The 18,923-nt window shown below is 38.3% G+C and overlaps 1 protein-coding gene across 5 annotated transcripts in view; it reads left to right on the top strand.

Moving 5' to 3' along the window:
• The window catches only part of BCL11A (BAF chromatin remodeling complex subunit BCL11A), a 101,393-nt gene that overhangs the window by 3,073 nt on the left and 79,397 nt on the right, over window positions 1-18,923 (top strand). For all 5 annotated transcript variants that reach the window (XM_030557836.1, XM_030557834.1, XM_030557837.1 and 2 more), the window contains exon 2: window positions 5,899-6,228. In XM_030557836.1, the coding sequence (XP_030413696.1) occupies window positions 5,899-6,228 (330 nt within the window). The remainder of the gene's footprint in view (window positions 1-5,898; window positions 6,229-18,923) is intronic.

Below are 18,923 nucleotides of genomic sequence, written 5' to 3'. Positions count from 1 at the left end.
TTTTTTTTAATTGTGCCATTCTGACTTGGGAAAACAGCAACACTCCCAGTTTGCAGCGAGGTGCAGAATGTGTTCTTGCGGGGGGGGGGCAAAGAAATCCCCGCAGGAGAGACAGACTGGACATTGGACGCACAGAGAGACAAGAGATTATAGTCAAGTGGAGTGAGAAGAAAAATCTGGGGGCGAGTGGTTTTAGCCAGATCCCCATCTCTCCCCAGCGAAGCCTTGTTGCGTACGGGGGGGGGGCAGGGCAATGCCCCCCCCCCTTTTGTTTCCGCTCCCAGACGCCGGGTGTTTGTCCCGCTCTCTCCCGCGCCTCTTTTCCCTCCGCGGCGAAAGGGCGAAAGGGGCAGCAGCGGTTGCTTGTGTTGTCCGGAGCCATCGTTGGCTTTCCCCGGTGCTCCGCCACAATCGGACCTTCCCCCAGCCAACCGACTCATGCCAGTCTTCCCCCCACTCCTCCCTCTCCCCCCAACTCCTGCCTGCAAACTTGGGCTGCTTGGCTCGGCTGCACGGAGGAGAGCGAGCGAGCGAGAGGAATTCCCTCCTCTCTCGCTTACTATTTTTTGGAAGATTTTCAAAAAAAGTGGAAGTGGATTTTGATTGGGAAAAATCTCGTGTCTGAATGTTTACAAGCACCGCGTGTGCGGGGAGCCTCCTGCCAACAAGCAGAGACAAGAGCAAACCCAAGCAAAGCACACACACATACACACACACACAGAGACAAACAAAACCCCAAACCCAACCAACTATCGTCACTGTCACGATCAAACTTAAAAAAAATACACTCCCGGGGACATTAAAAAAAATACTATTGGTCACAAAAATCCTCCCCCTCTTCTACTCACCCCCCTCCCGCAACAAAACACAAGCTGGATGCAAGGTAAGCAAGATCGCTGCATACACAACAAAAGGGAGCGGGTGGGAGGGAAGAAAAGAGAAAATATTTTATTTTTTGGGCGGTGGGAAAGCAAAAAGATGCACGTTTGTATTTTATTTCCCCCAGTATTCCATGTGTTTTCCTCCCCTCTCAGGGACCGTCTGCTTCAGTGCAATTTCGCTGTCTGCAATCAACCTCTCCCTCTCTCCCCTCTCTCTCCCTGTAAAAGTTTTCAATGCAATTTCCCCACTCAGATGCATAGATATTTGGAACAAGATTTGCACATAGTCCGCTGGAGAATGTTAACGCTTTGGCTAAAACAGCTCCCGTAAAGGCAGGGGAAGCCAAAACATTGGCATTCGCAAAGTTTTCCTTAAAGTAAGACACCTTACGGTTCTCTTCCCTCCACTCCTTATTGTTTGAGTCATTTGCTACCAGTTCTAAGGACTTTTTGAAATGCCAAACGTTTATGTATTGCAACATAACTGCCATATTTCTGGAGGTGCTATCTCTTCCAGAACATGTTGCAGGAACCCACCCCCCTCCGCCCCAGTTTTCCGCGAGCTGCAGAAACTGGTGCCGACAGTAGTAACCTATGTTACTTTAAAAAAACATATACCAGAGTGCATTCATCCTTAGGGTTTGTGTGCACCCGTGTTCGCTCACTTGTCACAGAGTAATTGAAAGATTAGATTTACATCCCCAAATCCTTCCCCAGCCGTGCTGGGTTCCCCCTGACTTGGCAATTCCGTATGTAATATACAGATACATATTTAAATTATTATTATTTTTTGCTGGCACTGTAATTGCCATTTGGTATATTTCTCCCTGTGAGATCTGGAGGGCTTGGGGGCGGGGGGGCGAGATGTGTGGGAGTTGGATTTAAAAAGCTGGTTGAGGAAGGTTTGCATGTGAGTTTCAGTCGCTAGGAGGCAGAACAAGATCAAAAAAGCCCAACGAACTTGAACCTGATCAGTTTCACCACGTCTTTAATTCTCGGCATTTTCGTTTAGGAAGGAGGGAGGGCGGGTTTTCTTTCTTTCTTTCTCCCCCCCCTTTTCCCCTTTCTTTCTTCCCCCTCCCCCTTTCTTTGTTCTTAATTTTGCTTGTTTTATGGTTGGTAAGGAAACAGGAACGCAGCCCACAGACCCCACACTGGAGAAAAGACCCAGTTTCTCCCTGTAATGTTTGTTTTAACGCCGTCCCCGTCCGTTCAGAGCAGCAAACGATTTCTGAGGATCGCGAGGACTAGCAAGTTGGCCCTTCATTTCCCCCCACTCACCCGACGGCCGATCAAACCGTGGGGGTCACAGAGGGGCTTGGGAGCCTTTCCAGGCGGCGCGGGGCTGGCTGGGATCCCTTCCGTCTAGTCTTAGCTTTGCACGATGCTGTGGCACATGGAAAGCAAACGCCCCCCACCCCCCCAAAAAAAAACAACTTGAACCACAATTTCGAAGAGGAAGCCCAGGGGCTCTGAGGGAGCCGAGTGGCACCTTCTCGGTGACTTTGTGTTTGTTTTGTTTACTGGACATATCTGCTTTTGTTCCCCCCCCCATTAAAGGGGATCGGATCATTTAAACTCTGGCTACGGGTCCATCCGAGGCAAAGACAATCCTCGTGAGCAGAGGGGTTGGGGTGGAGAAGCGGGAGCCCAGCTGAGCTCGGCCTCAGCCGAAAGGGGAGAAGGCACCTTGCTGGCTTGCACGTGTTTGCACTAGGCTTCCGATCCACGCTGCTCCCATTGTGCCGCCTGCTCAGTCCTTTCCAAGTTCGCTCTCCCCTCTTTTTCTTTCCTTCCTTCCCTCACCGTGCTCCCGCTCTCTGGCTGTTTTAAAACACCAGCCACTAGCCCACATTATTAGCCATCATTTGTTCCCTTAGACTGTAAAACAATCCCACACTTGAAGGCAAACTTGGACTAGACAATTACTCTCTTTCTCCCCTGATTTTCTTTTTTGTCTTCTCAGCTGGACACAGCCCTGTCTGCTGCTGGGGTATTTAGACGTCTCTGTCTTGCTGAATCCATACTGATACTTTTCTCTCCCGAACTGGTGCTTTTTCTTCCATTGCATCCTTCACACTTTTTTTGAGACAAAAATCCATTTAACTTGATATAGAAGATGGTGTTATTTTGGTGGATATTGGTGGGAAATGGAGGAAGGGGGAGAGAGAGGCTATAAATACATGCATCTGAAGAAGTGGGTTTTTTACCCACAAAAGCTTATACCCAAATAAATCTTAGTCTTTAAGGTGCCACCAGACTCCTCCTTGTTTTTGTAGAAATACATGTTTATGGAAGGGCGATTTCCATTAAAAATATAGACGACTGATTAGATATCCAGAAAGGAGCTTTTGATTGCCCAAAAATTAAAAAGATGTATATTGAAAATCAGTGGCAAGGTTTTTTTTTTAAACCAGCAGAAATAATAAAAACACATTTTTCTATCTCTCAGAGCATCAGGAGCCAAATGTTTTGTAATGAACACGGTGCCAGAGGTATTTCATACATTAGTATATAATTCTTGTTAATTAGCAATAATTTACCTTAAGAGCGTAGAAAATGTTGAGGTTACAGGTTTTATATCTGTACATTTGATCTTGTTATTTTCGAGAACTTTGCCTCCTATAAAATTAATTAGGTGAAATGTGGAGGTGTAATCAGCAACCTCTGAATTACCACTTCATTTCCTGGTTTTGATTGTAAATCAGCCCAGTCAGGACAGTCTTTAGCAAAATCTATTTTTGTTTAGCATTACTTTTAACTGTCTGGTATCTGAGCACAATATTCTCTTTCATTGCTGAGTAATATTGACAATTTCAGAAAAAAATCAGGCCAAGGAATAAATATTATAATTGAGTAATTATTGTGCAAAGTTCCAGTCAAAACAGTTACAAGGAGAATATCAATTTTTAAAAATATTTTGCTACTTTGAGTTAGTAAACTAAATGTTACAGTTATTGCTTAACACAAAAATACCTTTTTTTGTAGAAAGGAGCTGATGGAATGACTTCCATATTCAGTTACTCACTTTGTGCAAATGCAAAGTTTGTTACTTGAGAAAATGACATAGACATTTCAGAAACATTCCTGTTTCTTTTTCTATTCAATAAAAGTGTAAATGCATGTTGTGTATTATCTTTTGGTCAGTAAGTTTAGAAGAAAATCCAAATGATTAAGATATTGTTTTTATTAATATGAATATAACCTTCATATTCCTGTAGTTGACCTTATGTTAAATTAGGAGTAGCACTAGAGGCAAGAAATTATGGAATGTATCAGTGTGTCCTACTTGGAGCTAAGGTACGGTAAGGTGCTCTTTCAGTATTATTTTACACAGCACAACTGGGAGCTACTCCAGATCTTCCTCCTCAATATTCAGCCTAGGTAGGGTTGAAATAAATTTAACCTGAGTTCAGTGGATTTTTGCACTTTATCAAAATCTGTTCCAATATTCTGCAGTCAAATTAAAATCTATTTTTTGATTCTCTGTGGCTTTAAGTTCATTAAATGTGAAATTGGCAGCTTGCTAAAGAAGGTCAGACTGATTAACTGTTTAAGAGTTGTATTGGGTCTCACTTTGATTAACTGGCAGCATTTTGCGGCATTTTATGTTTTGTAGTGTCAGCTCATTTTGGTGGTTGTTGTTGTTGTTGTTAGTATATGTATTATGTTGCATAAGGAGAGAAATACCAACAGTTTTTTTTTCTTGCAAGGTTATAGTGATGAATACTGCATACATATTGCCAGTATATTTCAGTACAAGATATTTCAGTACAAAGTGAAAAAAAGCAAACAGAAAAGAAAGGCATGTCTGCCTTGTTATACAATCCACTGACGACTATGTGTGTAGAAATAGTCTCATAATGAAGCTTTTTGGAGCTCATTCAGAAAATTAGTCAACTTTGACAACATTAGGCAAGGTATTTCAAGTTTAAAGAAAGGTCTTTTCACCGTTATTATGAAATGTGGCATTCAGTTGACCATACTGATTTATATATGATGAAGACCACAATTGCGAACATATTTAGAATAATTTAGTCATTCCTTTCTTCAGAATGAAAAAAGCAAAACAAAAACACCCAATTGGCTTATTTTCTTAATTATGCAAAAGTATCCTGTTTAGTTAATGTGTCTAAGTGGAATTGCCAGTGAGTTTGATACTTCTTTAATTTCTGGGAGGTATCGGAAAAGTCCAGCTAATTAGCTTCCTTATTTATTAATTCTGTCTTTTTCCCCATGATTAGTTCACGTTTTCAATTTTTAAACAGAATATATAACCTACATATATAATCACACGTACATACACACATAGTACAGGCTATGTAGCCTCTGTGTGGGTGTGTGTGCACGCATGACCGATGTGGCTTTTAATGTGTATGTTCATATATTTGCATGCACACACACACACACACACACACACACACACACACACACACCCCTAACTCACAGTTCAACATTTCAAAACATATGATTTGCTCATTGATATATAGCTATTCCATGACCACATCATATATTACACATGTGCGCGTGCGTGCACACACGCACACACACACATACACACACGTAAAGCTTCAGTCATAAATAAACATAAATAAAACCTCTGGCAACAAAGAACAGTATTGGCTTCTCTTCATGATACCACAATTGTCTCACAATAATTTTTTTCACAGCTGTTATTTTAATTTTTACTATTAAAATGTTCCTTCAAATTAGAACTTTGTCTAAATCCAGGAATATAGATAAGATTGCAGGTTCCATTCCGACAGTTATACATATTACGGCTGCTTTCTCAAAATATATTCCCTATCAACACTGATAACTACATTTGCTTCTTGCTGGACTGATAACGTGCTATCTGTTCATGTAGTGCAGGTTTAATTTTTTCATCCTATAATTATTCCAAACACGGGATGGCATCCATGAACAGGGGGTTCAACAACATGATTTTCTCTCTCCCCGCCTTCCCCTTCTTTTCACCAGAGCTCTAATGATTCTCCTTTTGTTTCTTAAACTGCAGCTGAACCTCTTGAAGCCATTCTTACTGATGATGAACCAGAGCATGGCACGTTGGGAGCTCCAGAAGGGGATCATGACCTCCTTACTTGTGGCCAGTGTCAGATGAACTTCCCGTTGGGGGACATTCTTATTTTTATTGAGCACAAACGGAAACAATGCAATGGCAGTCTCTGCTTAGAGAAGGCTGTGGATAAGCCACCTTCACCCTCACCAAGTGAGCTGAAAAAAGCATCCAATCCTGTGGAGGTTGGCATCCAGGTCACACCAGAGGATGACGATTGTTTATCAACGTCATCTCGAGGAATCTGCCCTAAACAGGAACATATAGCAGGTAAATTGAAGCAAGGAGAATCATTTACAAGTTTATTTCCATGTTCAGTCGAACTGTAGTAATAATGCTCACAGTTGTGAAGTGCTGTGTCTGTTTTTCCATTCTATTCACCATGACAGCCAACATGTTAAATACCCTGCATCTCAGTTCATATTAAGTACACAAAAAATATTTCCAAGTGGCTGAGTAGTGTTAGCATCAACAGGTCCATGCAACGCTAGTGTGTATTTTCAACAGGGTTTGCTGGGATTCTGTTTTCTTAATTGTATATAGTATAGAAGCTGTCTCCTAGTGTGTTGCCTATCTTAATTCCATATATGTATATTGTACATCCTGCTGCGTTATACAGGAACTAGCTTTACAGTCTTTTGTTAACTCAGGAGTGAAAGAGTTAACTGAGCACCAGCTAGCCTTGGATCCATATTGGCTGTCAGCGTATGGACTGTAATTAAACACAGCCCCATGGCAAAGTGACACCACCGACCTTGACTTTAAGATGCCATTTTCGACTGGCCAGGCCAGAGTAGAGAGGGCAGTTGCTGAAGCGCACAGACATGCTTATTTGAAAAGTTTAAGGGCATGTTGGAAATTTCAAAAGGTTGGTTTGACAGGAAAGGCCGCTGTCTGCAGCCTGCCTCCTCAGCCAAATGATAAATGCTTCTCTGTGCTCCCTCTTGTCTCTGATGTGGTTTTGACAGATGTATCTTGATTTTGTTTGCGGTTTACACAACCACATGTCACCCGTACAAGTGACCAAGACCGAATTCTGTTTTGCACAACAAACAATATAAAAATGTAATTTAAAAAAGTAAATATTATCATTTCCTGTGATACATTTTTAATTGGAAAGACCCTAAACATGTGAATGTCTCAGTGGCTGAGGTTAAAATAATTGAACTTAATATGAAAAAGAAAATCAGAGAAATACTGGAAGGTTAACAAGGCATAGTTAGTTTCTAAAATCCTTATAGCAAATATGAACACCACCCATTGCTTGGTATTGAAAATCACGTTAAATTATGCTTAAAACATAATTATAAATATGTAGCATATTAAAATCAACCAATGCCTGATCCAATTTTATGGAAACATCAGTTAGGATAAGACATCACTTATACCTCTATTTTAATAGCCTAAAGGGTAGTTTAGTATTAGCAAAAATACTGTATGTAATCACATGATATACTGGATCTTGTCTTTGACTTACCATGGCCACACAGTTCAACCATAATAGGTCAGTAGGCACTGCGGGATTCAATGTGATATTTTTTTCCTCCAACCAATCATTAAAATCAAATGTGGCATTTATGTTTTTTGAAAGCTTTGCAGTAATAGCACACACACACATATATATATATAGAGAGAGAGAGAGAGAGAGAGAGAGAGACACACACACACACACACACACACACACACACACACACACACACACACACACACACACACACACACACACACACACACACAGTCAAGTTACTGGCAAGCTGCATTTTGAAAGATGGCTTAAATTTTCCAGCACATTCAACTTCTGTGACATGTAGGTTAAAGAGTTTTTTTTCCAGAATACTATATGGCAGTGACCATTTCCATGTGCTGTCTGTGATTTGAAGGAAAATAAACAGAAGTGTAGGGCATGATTAATGAAGCAAGAGCCTAGCGGAAGGGATTTGTAGTCTTCAGAGATCTGAAGCCATGCTAAATCACCAAATATGGAGTAACATTTGTGTGATGTAACATCGTATTTACATATTGAACTGCTCTGTTTAAAAGACAAAACACAGTATCTGTCAAGCAAGAATTAAAACCACACTTCTTGCCGTGGTCTCAAATAGGCCATTCAGTCTAAGATACAACCACACTGAGGAGTTTGGAATTCTTTGCTTTAGTTTAGAATTCTACTATTACAGTTGTTGAGCCATATGAGCCAAAGTCTGCCTGCTTTACTCATATAAGTAGGGTGGTTACCATTAATTAGACTCCTAGCATGAGTTAAGTGGACAGAATTTGGCCCTGAAGGATGTAATGGTGTTGCTAATTAGAAGAATAATATGTTTTTAACTGTCCCTTGTTCTCCTAAATGGTTCAGTAAGCTAAGGACTGAATTCAGGGTTTGTACAATATGCAACAGACATAAAAAAAACTAGGGACCTGATCCTGCAAACCCTTTCACATGCACATAATCCATACTTATGCAGATATTCTTTACTCAGAAAAGTAATTCCATGAAAGTCAATAGGACTACTCACAGAAGTAAAGATTATTCTTGTAAGTGAGGTCTGCAAGACCCAGCTCCAGTTATTTTCATGTCTCCTGTGCAGAGAGATTTCTGTGCAATTATGTTTAAAACTGACACATGCTAGAAGTCCAATACTGTCTATATTTCTTGCACATTCAAAGCTCCAGCAGGAATCAATGGGAGTTTTGGGTATGCAAGGAATGTAAGACCAGCTTCTAATTGTTTTCAGAGGAAAAATATATACAAGCTTTCCAGTGGGTGCACAAGTGATGTGACTCAGGTGAGGTAAAGCTTTCATGCGCAGATAATTATAAGCTCTTACACTGTTCCTTTAATTTTTGTTTAATATAATGTTTCTACACTGGAATTAGTTAAGCAAGAGACAGTTTTGTCATATCACAGAGTAATATGTCAATAGCTGGAATTATCACATCATTGAATTCCCAGTGTCCGGCAGTGAAATTAACAGTCAGGGTTATTCAATAAGTTGTGGAGTTCACGTATTTTGGGGGTCCCTGAAGTGAATCTCAGAATGGCAGTTATTAATTCCAGTATTTTATATCTGCGTTCCTTTGCAAGAGTAGAAAGGAAACAATAATCATAAGAATGCAAAAGATATGGGAATATGTAATTTAAAAAATAGGGACAAATGTACAGGTCTGAATGAACCAATTCTTCATGATAAATGTCCAGAAAATATATTTAATAACAATGTAAAAATGCAGCCAATTAAATATTCTTCAGAAAGAGGTTACTGTAGTGTTCTAAGTTAGATATATTTATAGAACCTGCTTTGTGTGTCATTCTGCAGTCAATAATTTGGTGCATTATAATAAAAGACCATCTTCCTAAGATAAATAATGCTTAGGGATCAGGGCACCCAAATACAAGGAAGGCAGTCACTCAGATGTACAGTGAAATGATGTATACTTTAACTGTCTCTAGCCCTCTCTTCACCCTAACCATTTTCCAGATAAAGGAATGCTTACAAGAGTACATGTGTACATCTACAATATGCATGCATGTACATAAAATATAAATACACACTTCCATACACAGCTGTTCTGTGTATGTGTGTGTGTCTCTCTCTCTTAGACTTGATATAAAATTTTGAGTGACAATCCAGTGCTATGGCAGAAATGTCATAAATTTAATGAAAATTAATAGGATATGTTGTGTGGATCCAATGAGGCAGCTTTCATCAATATGTATGTCAAACACTCACCACCAGATACCAGCAGTCTGTGATTTGCAGTGAGTGCTGCGGCAGGGGTTTAGTTATCCAGTCTCTTATTTTACAGTGGAGGAAAATATTAACTGAAGTACCAAGATATCAGTGAATGTAAAACTGCTGTTCACTTATTGAAAAGGGAAAAGAAATATTTATAGTCCATTGGTGTTAGGTTTTGATGCTTGTTGAATATATAAAGTTGTGTAGATTAATGAAATATTTTTTTGGGGGGGGAAAGGCATTTTAACTACTACTACACTTCATATTTGTCTCATTGGAATGTTACATATAGTCTCATTTATAATTACGATTGTACAGCTTTATATATTGTATGTGCAAATGGAGAGAGAGGAGGAGGTTCACTTTGAGTGCCTGCATCTGTTTTCTCCAATCGCCAGTTAGATATAAATCCAACATAAGGAAAACAAATGTAAGAAATACCTTTCCATTGAATAATCAAATGGAAAATGAACCTAGTGTTATACTAACTGATGGACCAAGTACATTTAACAATTCGTATTCTCAGAATAGAATTTCTTTCACTTGTCTATATGCCACAGAAATTCTCTTGGTACACTATTAGCAATTACTGTTGTAATTCTGTGATGAGTAAATTGCATTTCTGTATTATTTTATTTTGTTCTGGATGAAAATCATTGACTGATCAACTGAATAGTTAGCATTGCATCTAAACAATGAGTCAGACAAAGCTTACATTCATGAAAATGGCTAAAATACTAACTACGATTGTTCAATACGAAGCTTCATAGCAGATATTAATGGGCCGGACAAAATAGTTACAAGATGGAAAATTTGTGAGGGCACTATCCAAAGACTCATGATCATGAGATTCTCAGTCCTGCATACAAGCTGTATTTGTAAATAAGACAGAGAAAGGTTGTGAACTGGCAGCTTGGATGTTTTGTCAAAGTACAATGTCAGAGAAAGTCTCTTTAAGACAAATTGTAAATAGAACTGTCACAATGATTGCATGATTGAGCTACAGAAGTGTCTTTCAATTGTTGGCATTGTCAGAGGACTTTTGAAAGCTTAATTAAACACAGTGGCCTGTATGGCTGAGAAATTTACTTCTAGGAGAGAAAAAAATGTTAAAAACGTAGGGGATCCAAAAGTTGTTCAAATGTTGCTCTTTCAGTGACACATAAAAGATTCAACTGTTTGTGCATTTTCCTTGTTGCCTTTTTATAAATAACAGTTTTGAAGAAGCATCCATGTGATATCAAGATCATCCCTTGTATGAGGTGGAGATTGAGTTAGTTTTTCATTCTCTGCTGTTACGGATAGTTAATGTAAAAATAGCCTTTTATTGGAAACACAAATATGTGTTCATTTCAAGAACAGAAGCAGAGTGTTGAAAGTTTCCTTCTGATTCAGCATGATTATTCCAGGGAGGCATCAAAAGTGTTATAATTCCTTAAATTGCCCCATTCTTGTCTCCTGCAAATCGTATCTTTTAGAGGACCAGAAATTTTGCATTCTTTCTTCTATGTAACATTTAATTGTGAAGCTCACCATGGACCGAAATACAGCTGGATAAAAAATATTTGTGGTTGAAGAGCCACAGCATTAAATTTAGCATAGATATGAAAAAGATGCAGATTAACATTAAACACTACAAGCTTTGAAAATAACATACTTAATAAATGTACGTCCTATGTAGCCAGACTGAACAATAAAGACTGAAATATGGGAGCTGGGTGGTGAGGGGGAGAAAGTGATAAGTAAAAGACCTTAACATTAGATAACAGGCGAGAAGTAGATTCTCTCCTAAAGATTTCCATAATTTTGAAATGTAAATTTAAAAGAGAAGGAAATCTTTTAGCATTACACACTTCTGTACATGCAGCCCTGAGAACTTGAATTCCCTTCTTATTCAATTCAAGTAATAAAGACAATTAAGGAGACTTGAGAGACTGTCAGGCAGTGGGAATTCAATCTCCATTTGTTTGTCTGCTTGCACCATTTATTATATAAAGAAAATTTTTGACAAAATTCACCCCAATCTCTAGCCTGCTTTTATATGCAGTAGAACCAGTTTTGTGCAATAAAAGGCATTTAACATCAAGCTGGACATTGCTTGGCACATTGCCACTTTTTAGCATGGGATCTAATCACTAAGGATCTTTAGTACCTTTCTGCTTGTTCAGATTTCATTTGGGTCATGGCTATGCCAGCAGTGTTGGGATTTTTATTTTTTAACTTGGTGCACATTTTCAATACAGTCTTCCATCTAGGAGGTTTTTATTGTGTGTGTCAATTTGAGGGGTATTGCTGAAGTTCATAAAATATGTCCAGATCATATAATTTAATAGATTGAGACCCGTATTGTTATTTGTAACATGGTCATAAAATTCAGTGCTTTTCCCCGCAGGGGAAATAAGCATATTTAATCTGAATATACACAGACATTGGACCTGACTGGGAGCAGATTTGGGCCCATTGTGGTCCATTTCAGTAAATTTATCGTTGTGATTTACTACATTGTTTTAAAAACAATAGGCTAATCAATTTATCCACAAACCATATTGTTGCTGCCAGAATTGTTTTCCATCACAAAATGAATTCCTACTAAATGTAACTTGGCCTTTAAGTTTCGATTCTGCAAGTATTGGTGTTAATTTTATGCACGGTGAGTCATCTGATTGAAGTATGGACTCACATGCATAAAGCTACACATGGAGGAGCAGGGCCTAAGACTTCAGCTTTTAACATACAGAGACCAAAGGCAAATCTGAAATTAAAAGTTCCTTCGTTATTAAAGCCAGTCTGCTTTATGCCAACCCATTCTGAAGCCTTATAAACATCATCCTGTATTTTCAATCAGTGTTAGTATGCAATGTATTCTGTACTGGGTTCACTGGAGTTCGTTTCCCAACCTTTACTGGCCAGTGGCACTCACTGTGCATTTTAAAAATATTTCAGAGAGGCTTTTACTGTTCTTAGAGGGTTAGTAACTTGGTGCCAGTGCCTCAGCTCATTCGTCATTCTGAGATGGCATTGAGTTAAGTTGGCAAGGGAAAGGTTTGAGGTGTGGGGTGTGGTGAGGGCAGCTCTGCTCCCAGCAGGGAATTTGTGTTCTTCATTTGCTTTTACAATAGGAGCACAGTTACTATACCTTGGAGCAGCTCTCAGGTGTGAGCTCAGATGGGCGCATGTAAATGTCCTGTCAGAGGCAACACAGGAATATTAATGTTCCCATACTACCACACTATAATAAAGCTGTACACAGCAAGCTTAATATGCAGCTAGTCCGGGGAATTTTATAAAACTTAGATGGCCTAGTGTGAATGACAGCGGTGGAAAAATGTTCAATATGCCACAGAATCCATTCTTGTTTTCCTTTGATCTAAGGCAAAATGAAAACATCCACTTCTTTCCCGCCTCATTTCATGTAACTGATTTTCTCCTTCACCCTCCCAACCCTCTCCAAACCCTCTGCCCCCAAAATACACGAAGATTGCGTATATGACATACAATGGAATTACTTGGAAATACATCAATAATTGGAATATTTTCTTTTTCAAAGTATTAGCACTCATTTATTTTTACTTCTTGAGATTGTTGATTTTGCTTTCCTGTTTTAAATGTCTCTATCTATACTTGATTGAAACAAAGGAAATATAATCAACATATGTAGTCAGTTGCAGTCTCCTTTGCCCTGTACTGTAAAAATAAAGCCGGGCTTTAAATCCATAGTAACTGGGTTAGTATTCACACAGGTTTCATTTGCACATTCTTACAAGTTCACAATTTAAATGTCATTAAAATGTATATTTTTTAGTTTGGGGATGTTAGAGGATTTTTTAATAATGTGTTCATTTAACAGAATCAACAGCTGTCAGAACCAGTTGTAAATCTATGAAACATACAAAGAAAAATACATGTTTCCTGAAACAAAACACTTGAAACAAATTGGCTGCCAAAAAGCTGTTGAATTCTAGGTTTGCAGATAGTGCACAGAAGTGTTTCTTTTCTCTGCTTCCTCTGGAGACCCATGTGAGCTTGTCTGATGCAATTCTATTGGAAGTTTTACTTGAACAGGTTGCTGTAAAACAACACCTATCCATATTGGATGGGTGCATATAAACCAGCCTGCGATCAGGTTTTTATGTTTTAATAAACATATAAAATATCAAGGTTAGTGTGATAGACACACACACACAAACAGTAATAACTACATGAACATCAAGGAAATGATCAAGCTTAATCTTTCTGTGAAATAACTGTTGTGGGGAGGGAAGCAACTTCACTGCTAAACTGTGCCTTTACAAGTAGGCGTTGTTAGTGTGTTACTTAGGTCTGAATCAGCTTAAGTCATTAAATTCATTCTGGAATACTGAACATGTACATTGATGAAGGGTTACCTGGGGAGATTTGTCCAGTCAAAAACAATGAGTTTTTGTTTGCATCTTCCTTGTTCTCAGCATAAATGCTGGACAATCTCACCTACAATTTAATCTTAGCTGTATCTAAACCACTTTTCTGATTAAAAACCTCTAAACACATAAAGAATGGAATTATTGTTAAATAACAGGGACCTGAAGAACATTGGCCCTGTGTGTGTGTGTATCTATATCTATACGTATATATCTTAGTCTCATTTCTTTTAATAAACTCAATTAATAGCACATTACCCATGAGGATACAATTTCTTATTTCTAATTTCATGTTAATCATTTGCTCAGTTGATGTAGTAGGCAATAAAATACAAAATGCAAGGAACACCCCTCCCCTCCCCAAAAAAACAACTCCCCCCAAACTTAACCACCCTCTCCCGCCCCAGAAAACACCAGCAAAAATTATAGCAATTAATTTGCCATCAAATAAAATGTTACCTGGCTAAACTATCAACATCTCAGCTGGTGTATCAGACACTGCCATGTTGGTTTTGTTAGGTATTGGCCATTGAGTTTATTTCTTCTTGGAGAAAAAATAATGATCAGATAAGGATTGCACTAAAGCCAGTTCACATAACATGTATGATACATTTACTGCTTCGGTGTAATCAATGGCTTTAGACCATTTATTTATCAGTAATATTATTAAAAAAATTGTTTTGTTCAAAGGAAACACAATAATGTCACATCCTCATTCTCTGCAAAATAGTTGTTTGTATTAAAAAAAAGAAAAAAAGAATGTTACCTCCTATGGAATTCTTTAAAGGCCGTAATATTTTGTAAAAAACTATATATTGTCCTCTGTTAAATTTGTGTTACGTTAGGAAGAAATCAATAAGGAAAAATTAAATTCTGATAAAGATAGTCTTGGATCTTTGAAAACAACTGCTGTCCTTTTAACTAAAACATTTGAGGAGCTTCAAAGAGTATGTATTTCTTCTGATCTTAGAGCAGTGTGACTGGTAGCAGGAAAAAAAGTCTTATTCTACATACAAGTGGATTGCTTAACAAGTCAGCACAGACACATACTTGTTTGTACAATAGAGATAAAAATTCCTGTATAAAAATAATTCAGTTGCTGACAGCAGGTATTGTGCTAGTGCTGCCTCTTTTGTGTTGGTCGAGGGTCAGGGATCACGACTTCTGCTTTCTGTTCCGGGTAGTCTGTCACGATTGCATTTTGAATTGTGGCAATAAGTTAATTGCTTTATTTTTAGGAAAATTTAGAGCCCTTATATGTGTTTTTACTCTTGCGTACTGTAGCAGCTCTAAAAGCAGAGAAAGAGAGAAAAAATCGAATAGGGAAACAGACTTGAAGGAAGTTTGAGATATTTGGCCTTCAGAAGCTATTTGCTTGGCAACAGAGCCTTAGTTTCTAAACTTTTGTTTTTAATCTAATTCTGATTTATGCTGTCATATCTCATATCAACCCTCATTGAACTCTGCTCATGTAAAGTAATGTTACTATCAAAGAGAATTGGTCAAAACTGGAGACCTGTGGCTGATACAGATGTTTGTTGATGCAGCTTTCAGTACTGAATTCTATTCTTTCTAATAAACGTTAAAATGTAAAGAGTTAGTGAACAGGACACGTGGAAGAGAGAAGCAAGGGAACAGGAAAAATTGTGCATATCTTTTTGGTTCAAGGCAGGTAAGATTAGCTATAGAAAATAGTCTGTGGAGTAGAAGGGTGAGAATATAAATTATTTGAATGTTCTATAATCCTTCAAAATCAGTTCACCTTGACGGCAAAAGACACGATCCCTGCTTCATTCATGAAACTTTTTCCTTAAAACAGTGGAGCACTTTAAATTATATGTGGTGCTTTTTAAGCGTAAGTGGAGAATTAAAGGCTCGATCCTGTAAATTACACTTACAACTGTTAGTAGCATTTACTGCTGTGCGCAGTCCCATTGACTTCTATGGGGCTACTCATGACAGTAAACGCTACTCTTCAGATTAAGTGTTTTCAGAATTGGGCCCTAACAGACGATTTTTTTGCATTTTTGAAGTCTGATGCATGATAATCTCAGTTCCCACAATGTTGGCTAACAGCAGAACAAACTTTTTGACTGTCAGCTGACATCTGTATGATCCATTCTGACTGTAAGTGCAAAATTGACTGGATTTTCACACATCTGAAATGAACCAAGTGCCTTCATTACACATGATATTTTTCTTCGCCTTCTTTTAAATGCACAAACTTTTTAAAATTAATACCACTGCATTTTGATGAAAATAATGTTTTGATAATACATTTGATGTTTACATGGAAGATGTGACTTGAGGGTAAAAGTCTTTTTTGGAGAGTGGCAGAAATCTTGTTAATCTGCTTTTTGAGAGCAGCACACAATACTGCCTATGAGCAAGTCTGTGGTGCTTTTGATAAATTACCATGTTTAGAGACAGGTTTGGCTCTTAAGGGCTTAGTTTTATGAACAAAGTCCATAACAGTGTTTTCTGCCTCTGTTTGTCTCTAGCCCCTTTGGCTTGACTTGGAGCCCTGTGTTTAGTTTAAGCTCAGTCTGGAAGATATAACAATTTTGCATTTTTTTTAAAAAAGGAAATCATAGGAAGAAAAACCCTTTTGCTTTTTGGATGAATCTTACTGATAATTTGCTAAAGCTCATTTGAATTTTAAGCACTTCTTTAATCTTCAAAGGCTAAATTGCTTTATGAATATGCATGGTGTGGGCAGACTTTAGTTCATTACCTAGTTGTAAATTCTAATGACCATTAGGTCCTTGCAGTAATTGCGAATTGTTTTGCATTTTTGATTGGCCTATTAACATGTGCATTCGACACACATCAGGCCAGCCTGTCAGGCTGCTGAAGGAGAAAAAAAAGGTGAAAATTGTTTTATAGCACTAAGATTCTTAGATTTTCAATCTTGGAAAACTGATGATGTAAAAAAATTAAAGCAGTGTTTTTTCTTCTCAAGATGGAAAGTTCACCAGGAGATTTGACATATTTAATTTACATGATGACTTTGCACTCCTTCATTAATGCAATTTGCATATGAAGCTGTTGTTAATCACTTTTGATCATGTTTTGTGTATTAGCTGCCTCAGTGGCTCTTCTCCCTCAGATGCTCTAGTCGAAAGCAGCAAAATGATGCATCTTCTTGCCAAGTTTCCTTTAGTGAATTGAGGAATTAGAAGTCTAACCTTGAGTAATTAAATATGTTTTATCAGTTCTCTTTTAATGTTAAGTACAGTTTGTTGGAAATGGAGAATGAAATTGTTCCCATTTGGAGGAGACATTCCTTTAATTTTTTTTTAAATATTTATATAAATATAGCTAGATATAATTTTTTCCCCACTGAATCTGAGTTGTCTTGGCAAAAGTTACAGGTTTAGCTGCTAGCAATTTGATAATAGTAAAATGGAATACTTCAACACTTAGGTATTTCTTAGAACTACAGGACTACTTTAGGACATGCAGTGTGGACCTGATCCTGTTGCCCTCACTTATCCAGTTTTGCTATTGAATTTTTTCAGAGATTTATGTGAGTAAGGACTGCAGGGTCAGGCCCTGTAGTGTGAATAAAATAGATTTTCTTTCTCATCATCTCTTTGGTTGTTTGGATTGAAAATCTTAAGCACCAAACAGTTTTTTACCCTGGCTAGATTATTCCCCCTGGATAGCATGTTTTGTAGAGCCCCTTCTGCATCCTGCATTTTCCCTAAATGCTCACAATGTCTTCACCAGTGCTTAATTTGTAATGAAAGAGGTGCCGGGGCTCAAGTAATTAGATGCCGGGACTCAAGCAATATTTTTACATTCATAACTGATGCAGCAAGCCCAGAGGTGCCAGGGGCATAAACTACCAAGCCTGGAGATGCTGGGTTCAGTCCCGGCAAGCCTTGGCACAAATTAAGCACTGGTCTTCACCTAGTTAGTAAAGTAAATCATGTTCTTAGGGCTGCTTGGCCCATGTCTTCCCATTGCCTAATCACAAGCAGGCATCTTTCCCTCCTTCCCTGCATGTGCTCTGATCCTGCTGGACAGATAGGGTATTAAATGGTCAAATGCCTCTCCTTTCCTGTCAAAATTCAGGCTGACGATACTTTGCCTCATCCCTGCAATCCTTGCAAAGGCCTTTCCCCAGAATCAGTGTGGGTTTTGGTTGCAGAATCAAGTCTTTGTGTTTGTTTTATCTGTTGAACACGTCTGTGTTTCATAATTGGGGCTCAACTTTGGTTTATGAGTTTGTCACTGGTTAACAAGCTGAATCAGAACACTGAAACTGATATCCTGATTAAAGGGAATGTTTAATGAAAGAAAATAAATGGAGATGGAAAATGACCATTATGTAAGAAACATAAGTATAATTTTAACCTCAGAGGAGACCTAGTGCTGCCCTTCTATGGCTTCCATTCATACCATGCTAAAAGCACGCTTCAGTTCAAAGCTGTTAATATTCAGCTGGGAAACAGTATCCAGAACACAAATAAATTATTAAGTGCATGAACTTTTTAGGCAGTAAGATGAACTGATGGGGTCCATCTGTGAGATCGAGGGGCTTTTTATTTGTGTGTGTTGAATGATTCTGCCCTCTCCGACTTCATAGCCTTTGGTCTCTGGCCAAGTGCATGCATAATTGATTCCACACGCACTATCATTTTCTTGATGTAATTGCTTTAGTAAGATATGATGAAATCGAAAGGATAATTTACTATATGAAAATGGCAAAAAAGTAAATGTTCATACTTTGTGCTGGGGCAGTGAGAAGGGTAGCCTGATTACTTAATTTAAATAAAATCAAAGTAGTACCTTATCCCAGCATCATATACAGAGGTGAGTCATT

Source organism: Gopherus evgoodei, chromosome 3 (genome assembly GCF_007399415.2).
Source record: "Gopherus evgoodei ecotype Sinaloan lineage chromosome 3, rGopEvg1_v1.p, whole genome shotgun sequence".
In the NCBI taxonomy this organism is placed as follows: domain Eukaryota; kingdom Metazoa; phylum Chordata; order Testudines; family Testudinidae; genus Gopherus; species Gopherus evgoodei.
Note: the sequence above shows the minus strand (reverse complement) of the source record. Positions and strands in the feature narration are given on the sequence as shown.